The 8,140-nt window shown below is 32.2% G+C and overlaps 1 protein-coding gene across 1 annotated transcript; it reads left to right on the top strand.

Annotated features, from left to right (window-relative positions):
• The first annotated feature begins 2,864 nt into the window (after positions 1-2,864).
• LOC149166658 (hydroxycinnamoyltransferase-like) lies at positions 2,865-6,625 on the top strand. Its single transcript, XM_089431384.1, has 2 exons — positions 2,865-3,399; positions 5,094-6,625. The coding sequence occupies exons 1-2, from the start codon at positions 2,881-2,883 to the stop codon at positions 6,096-6,098; spliced, it is 1,524 nt and encodes a 507-aa protein (XP_089287510.1). The 5' UTR covers positions 2,865-2,880; the 3' UTR covers positions 6,099-6,625.
• Positions 6,626-8,140: the final 1,515 nt, after the last annotated feature.

Below are 8,140 nucleotides of genomic sequence, written 5' to 3'. Positions count from 1 at the left end.
ATAAGTGGCAGGGACTAAGAACAAACCGGTAAACTAATGTCATAACATCGCAAACCGATTACTATAGTCCCTGGCCATTGCCAGATGGCAGGGACTAACAATAACTTTTTACAATACATAACTAAAAATTCATAAAAATAAATAGAAAAGAAAAAAACACAGAAAAGTAAAGCTAAATGACAGAGGCTTGTTTTCCCGTTAACTGAACAAGACCTTGATAAATGAAGTTGGTGTACCTTCGCTACCGTTTTTATATTGCTCGGATTAGGCTGTGGTGTGCTCCTTTTTTGTTAATGTGGGGAAGACATGGATTTTAAATAAATTCCCCCTGAACTAGTTTAGAATGTTGTATGTGGTTAAGTTGGTTAAATAATTGCAATGTTGCATGGAATGTTTTCAAATTTATAAAGGTGGGTTGTTGAATAATCGCTAGTTTGAATTTGGGGTAGGTGATGAAAGGGTTGTTGGACTCGTGCCATGGGGTAATTAAAATGACTCATTACACTGACATGGAATTGAAGTCATTACTGTATTATTTGGTGTGACCTCAAAAGTCATTTGTTGTAAAAAGTTGATTTACTCGTTTTGAATGTGGTATGCAGTTAAGTTATCTGAATAATTGCAATATTGCAGGGTAAGTTTTGAAATTTATAGATTTGGGTTAGTTGGAGAATGGTTGGTTTGAATTTGTGGTAGTTGCTGAATGTATAGTTCGATTCGTCCCGTGGAGTAATTAAAATAATGGTCAGTACACTGACATGCTATTGAAGTCATTAAGATATTCTTTGATGTCACCTCGAAATTTGCGAGGTGATTTGTTGTGTAAAATAAAGTTGATAAAATGAACTTCAAGATATAAAAAAATTTATTTGAAAAACCTCGACTTTTCCAGTCTTAAATGAGCAATTAAATTATTAGTTTAAATCTAGAGTTCTGACATTGTCGCAACGCGTTTTCGGGTGGGACATGAAATGCCCACAAATGAGCATCTCACACTTATCCAAAACAATTGTACTTAGTCCTTGAAATGACCACAAATATGGTCAAATATGCATAAGAATTAATGTTATTGTCGGTCCTTTGAAATGCTATGCCACTTTTCAATTCTGAATTTGTCTAACGAATTGTCTGGTCGGTTAAAAGTGGCCGGAATTCAGTTAAAAAGCTTTTAAAAAATCTTGTAAAAACAGTGTTTGAATCGTATTTTGTACGGCGGAAATGGGTTCAACACCATAAAAAACGTGTAGGACACCTAAAATTTTGAAGTTTAACAACTATGACTTTGGATTTACAAAAATCCTTGCCGGATTTTCTCTAAATATAATTGGAATTTCTATAACTTTCCGAGCAACTCATCCGCCTCTTTAGACTACGGGGTTCTAAATCCCAAAATTTGGAAATATTATAGAATTTGATGCCAGAGAAATGAGAAAGAATTGACATTATTTTTATTTGTCAAATTTTAAATCGAGTTCGATTTTATTTTTTTGTGTAGGTTTGAAATTATAGATTACTTCTCAATTGTAAATTGTGAACACTTTGCTTTCATCTCTTCGTTTTCAAAATTGAAATCAGTTCAATTAAAACTTACCTAATATAGCCATTGCGTCCATGTCTTTTTGTAATTTCCATTTATAGTAAAATAAAATACTCTAAATGGCAATTAGAAAAATAAATAGAAGTAATGGAAAAATGATAAGTACTTTTTATCACAGATGACAATATATCTTGAATAGTTTACAATAACATTTATAATTTAGTCATTATATAAGTTAAAAGAAAACTAATAACATAAAAAATTAAATTAAGTAAATTATATTAGTTATGGGAAAAAGACATAATTTTATATTATTTTTCTGAGAAAGACAAAAACCAATTAATGGTTATAATTCTATTTTAGAAGCAATTAATAATATTTATAAAAATAAGTTAAAATTTATAAAAACTACAGCCTTTTTAAGTAGATAAACGCTTACTATTAAAATGTGATCTTGGCTACAGTTATTGCATTCTTTGTCACTGAATTCATAAACATATTATTTGGTATTATCGAAATAAGTTGGACATTGTTCAAGTTAAGGTCATTGATTTTGTTAAAAAAAACCATCAAATCCGTTGAACTTGTTATTGTAACGTGAATTCAAGTCAATGTTATTTGTTCGGTTAAAAAATACAATCAAGTCGGTAAGTTGTTAATTTAAGGGGTCAAAGGTGAGATATGTGGGTTATATAATGTGGTAGTTTAAATAGATTGTTTTTTTCAGAAAATTATAAAAATTTTGGTAAGATTTTAATAAAATTTGATAAGGAATTTTGTAAATCTAAGTTATAATCGTCAAATTTTAACATTTTAAGTATTTTAAAGATTTTTGATGTTTTTATAGTGCTGAATCTATTTCCACCCTACTACAAATTTTTTGAAATTTTTTACGAAATTCAAACCACTTTTAACTATGTAAGCAATTCCTGAGCCTCAGTCTCCATCAGCATTATAATTGCTGAAAGGCATGCGTGATCTTTGATTGGATATAACCTTCAATGGAGATATGCGTTATCTTAAAATGATTGCTGAAAGCTGTGCGTGATCTTGATTGGTTAAGACCTTCAATCAATAGCATTAAACATATGTTTATCAGTTTGCGGAAAAATGTATGGCACCTAAATCTAAAACTCTGGCAACCTAAAAGGGCAACTGTCAGATGGAAACTTCGACGGAAAATTCTTCATACCATCTAAATTCTCTCTACGTGGCCTTGAAATGCCCACAAATGTGCATGTGAATTATTGCCAGCGTGCGTGGCTTTCTAATGCCCACATATTTATGTTGGATGTTGGCTATTGCAATTGGTAATTATAAATAGAGACCAACAATGGCTTCGTATGTATTCAGAATTATATCTGTTGAGTGAATATTTTCTCAGCGCCAAACAGATCTGTAAGCAGGCGACGACTATGGCTGAAGAGCAAGTAAAAATAAAGATGTTGGGTGTGTCAACGGTGGTGCCGGCCATCCCCACTGAGAAGCATACCATGTTTCTCTCCAGCCTCGATTTGTTTTGGATTCCCGTTATTAACTCTCATTCCCTTCTGTTCTATAAATTAAGTCCAGGGATGGAGTTTAGTACTGTCACGGATATGCTCAAGAGGAGCCTCTCGTTAGTTCTGGTTGACTTTTATCCAATTGCCGGTCGGTTGAGCAACAAGTGTTCGGGAGAAACGAGTCGACCTGAAATTGACTGTAACGATTGCGGCGTGGAATTCGTGGAAGCATCGATCGATGTGCCTTTCGAGGACCTGGAAAAGGATGATTTTCGTCACAAAAGTTTTTTCGAGCAACTTATTCGTATCCGCGATGGTTCAAAGTTTGAAAACTACCAAGGACCCTTTCTCTCGGTACAGGTATACACATTTGTTTTTGTTTTTTTCTCGGTACAGGTACACACATTTGTTTTTGTTTTTGGTTAAAAGTGGGATATTTTCATTCCCTTTGAATGTTTGGGGAATGCAAAATTTATATATATATATATATATATATAAATATAATTCAAAGGTGGTGTTTTTATGGGGAATATATATATATATATATTTTCAGAGGTGTTTTATGGGTAAGATGCTGTAATAAAGTATTCAATTAAAAATAGTCATAATAAATTATTTTAATATTTTAATTTATTTTGTTGTATTTTAATTTTTTTATTAATAGTATTAGAAATATTTTGTTTTTATTTCTAATAGGTATATGTTTGGATTTTAAGTTTATGTAATCTATTTATCAAAATATTATCATGTTATTAATCTAGAAAAATAATTCCAAAATATATATATTATATTAAAAAAATCCATGATTTATATTTATAATTATATTATTTCAATATGTTTAAATTTAATTAAGTTATTATTCAAAATAATAATATTTTTATATATAAATTGAAATATATAAAATATAATAATAGTTATAAACTAAAATATACTCTTATAAATAAAAATAATAACATTAATTCATATTTATAACCATAATTTCATATTTTAATCTAATTAATAAATATATTAAGTTAATAATAATAATTCATATTTATAATCATAATATTTCATAATTTTATATTTTAATCTAATGAAATATTATATTTTAATTTAATTAATAAATATATAAAGACTTAATAGATATATAAAATACATATAATATTAAAAAAAAAGTCATAGCTATATCGTATTATGAGCTTTAATAAAATTATAAATAAGAAATTATAAATTTTAATATAAAATAAAAATATTCTATATATAAAGATGTAAAATTTATATATAATATAAATAATATTATTATATTAAGATAAATTTATTATAATTTGAAATAATAATTAATTTTTGTAAAGTTTACATTTTGAAAATTTTGATTTTTTAAAACAATATAAAATTAAAATAAATTTTTACGAATTTATTAAAAAAATAAACATTTTAAATTATATATGATTAAAAATAATATTAATACATCTCTATATATTAAGATATTTATGTGAACAAAGATATTTAAGTCTTCTATTCTATATACATAATAATTAATATACATGTTTTTTATTTTATTTTTTAAATTAATTAATTAATTTAATTTTGTTTGAAGTTTGCGACCAACGCACGTTAAATCAAATTTATGATGTATCATTTATAAGTTTATATCCAAAATTGTGATAGCATAAAAAATTCCTACATTATTATAAATATCCAAATCATATCATTGAAAAGTCTATTTATCAATTTTTTTAATAGCAGCTCACATATTGAGAACAAATTACCTGATACATATGAGCGCATATATACGAATATACCAAATACATTTATAAAGATTTATTTTTAACATATATATAGAAGAGATGTAAATTGTTTTAATCTCATGAAACGTATAACTTATTCTAAATAAACTTAAACCATTTAAAGATATTTTCTTTTAATATATTAGTCGTTAAATTATGCCATAAAATCGCCAATCCTTTAACTTCTTGGTTTTCAAAAGACTTCAACCGTTTCATCCCTTGGTTTTCCGTTTTTTAATTGCAAATATGGAATTCAATTGATTTGTTGCGTGCATTCCTATTTTGAAGGTGACTGCTTTTCCCGGAGGCGGAATCTCTATCGGAGCCACTCTTCACCACGTTGTTGCAGACGGGGTTGGCTTTTGGCATTTCATGACTTGCTGGGCGGAATGTAGCAGGGGATCTCCTATTTCCAACAGACCTGAGCACATGAGAACAATCTTCAAGCGCGAACAGAAGACCAATTGCGGACTGCCCAACATTTCTTTCAGGGCTCAAGAAGTAGTCACGGGCGACATCAAGGGAGCTCAGATTTTCAAGTTCATGCGAGATGATTTACAGCCCACGAATTGGGAAATCAACGGCGGCAAAAGCGATTGCGACATTAATAGTGACAGCAGTGTCCAGAAATACAAGCACCACCAAATAGAGGACTTCGAGATTTCTCGTTTTCATTTTGATGAAGAAATGATTGGGAAGCTAAAGGAACGAGCCGGGGCTCGGAGTTCGTTTGTGGCTGTTAGCGCGCATTTTTGGAGATGCGTAATGAAAGCTCGAGAAGTCCCGGAAGAAGAGGCCGTTGATTTTGGAATCATTGCTAATAGCAGAGGCCGAGTAAGGCCCCCCTTACCCGCAACGTTTTTTGGCAACTGTGCATGCATGGGCTTTGCCAGAACCAAAGCAAAACAGCTTCTGGGGCAAGATATCCGTTTCGCCGCGGCTCTCATCCAGGAGCTCATCAACTCCTGCACCACGGAAGAGCAGTTCAGTGCTCTGGTAGACTGGGCTGACAGCCGCATTCGAAGTGGGAGCCCTCTGCCGAGCTTAGCACTACAAACCCTGGGAGGTCGTTACTTTGTTGGTGCAGGGAATTCTCCCAAATTTCCTGTTTATGAATTGGACTATGGGTGGGGTAAGCCAATTAGGGCGCAGACTGCAGCGATAAATGATATTGGAGGATTGATGTTCTTCCCAGGTAGGGACGATGGAGGAAGGAGTATCGATATTTACACTCGCCTTCCTCGTCAGCAGATGGAAACCTTGAAACGGATCCTCATGATAATTCCCAATTGAGTAAGCCTGGGCTGAATCGCTGAATCTGTGCCCCTGTGTTGCGTTTCATTTTGCGCGTTTTATTTTGGTGTGTTTTTTTGGGTGGGAAAGGTTGGCAGGGTCCGGGTCGATGTCAAATGTCTCTCATCGATGCTGAATCCAATCTACACATGTTCTTCCAATGTGGTGCAACATCTTCAATTTGGTATGAACTGTCCTTAAATTATGGTTTTTCTCACCAGGTTTTTCCTTCTGTTCAGGATGGTTTCAGGTGGTGGAGCTCCCAACGCTCTCCCTGGCCTTCTCTTTTTGTTATTACTTGCTGGTTCCTTTGGAAGTGGAGGAATGAACACATCTTCCAGACCTCCTGTCTGCCCCTTGACTCCATCTTGATCAAAATTTCGGGCTATATGCCTTCTGTGGATTAATTTCTGTCTTGGCATCATATGTATTTTGTTGTTTCCAGATCTGTTTTTATCATGCTTTGGGGGATATCTCCCCTGGAGATCATGTGGCGCTATGCGCTTAATGCTTTGATTTTTTAGTCATCTATGCGGTTTTGATCCTATGACAGTATCTGATTTCTGAACATCTGCGCCTAAGGCATTTTGTCCTCCTATGTATCACGACTTTTATATTCTCTTAATATAAATCATGAAGTTTTTTCTTTCTGAAAAAAAAAAATTTATTATAATTTAGTTGTCAAACGAGCAGGGAATACAATTATCACTAGTTGTTATTGGATTCTGCAAAAGGAAACCTTGAAAAGGATTCTTCTGAATCAAGTAATCTTTGACTGAATCAGTATAAATGGATTGGGTTTAATATATTTTTTAAGAAAAAAAACCTAGCTTAACTCAGTTATGAAACCAAGAGTGAAGTAACTATCACTCATTACTATCTAACCATTATTAGCTGTTATTCTATTCTGTATTCTACATGTTGTGTGTAGATTGATATGATTTTTTTTTAATAATAAAAATAGGTTGATAACGTAGTTGGAGGAGACTCGTTACTATCTAGTGTACACTTCGAAAATTTTCACTTTTTTAATCTTCACTTTTATATACTGTATTTTACGTCGAATTATGAGAGCTGCTGTCAACTAAAGTTATACGAAATTCTGCACGTAAGATATAGTGTTCTGGGCACCTGCAATGTGAGAGACAGTGTTTACAAATAAGAGTGATTCAACAAACCACAACCAAATTCACAATAATGATTTTTGAGACAGTAGAAAATGTCCATGCATCAAGGAACGTCATTTGATGTTAAAATTTTATTTTCTATGATAGATTTTGGAGATATAAAATTGTGAAGTAATGTATTAACCATTAATAGACTCAGAACTGACCGTCGGTTATGATCGCAACATGTTTGCTGTGAAAGGAAGGGACCGTCGGTTATGATCGCAACATGTTTGCTGTGAAAGGAAGGTTTGTCAGCTGAATGATCTCTGCAGCGGCGGTTAACCAGTTTGTTATAGGGCATTAAATATCCGAATTTCCATTTATTATTTAATGTCTAGTTTCCGAATTCGCGTGTTAACGGATTATCCAGCCTTAGAAAAATAAAATTTGTTACGAGTTTTGGAGTTTGTTGGACATGTTTGCTGTGAAAGGAAGGTTTGTCAGCTGAATGATCTCTGCAGCAGCGGTTAACCAGCCTGTTATAGGGCATTAAATGTCCGAATTCCCATTTATTATTTAATGTCTAGTTTCCAAATTCGCGTGTTAACGGATTATCCAGCCTGCATCTCCCTGGGCATTTAATACCCTATGACAGGCTGGTTAGCCGCTGCCCTCAGAATTAAAAAAATAAAATTTGTTACGAGTTTTGGAGTTTGTTGGACATTTTAATTTTATTTTAAATTCGCGTGTGAGAGGTTGGAATCACAAAAGTTAAACTTGAGCCGTAAATTCCGATAAAAAAGAATTATGCAATCAAAATTTTAAATAATAAAAAATAACGATTTGATTCTTTCATTAGATGCTATCTCACGATTCGACAATTTTGTGAAATTATGTACATGATCACTTAATTTTTTTATTATTTAAAACAAA

The sequence above is a fragment of the Pinus tabuliformis genome, chromosome 5_1, assembly GCF_031772625.1.
Source record: "Pinus tabuliformis cultivar Carrire ecotype Pingquan chromosome 5_1, CPIR1, whole genome shotgun sequence".
In the NCBI taxonomy this organism is placed as follows: domain Eukaryota; kingdom Viridiplantae; phylum Streptophyta; class Pinopsida; order Pinales; family Pinaceae; genus Pinus; species Pinus tabuliformis.
Note: the sequence above shows the minus strand (reverse complement) of the source record. Positions and strands in the feature narration are given on the sequence as shown.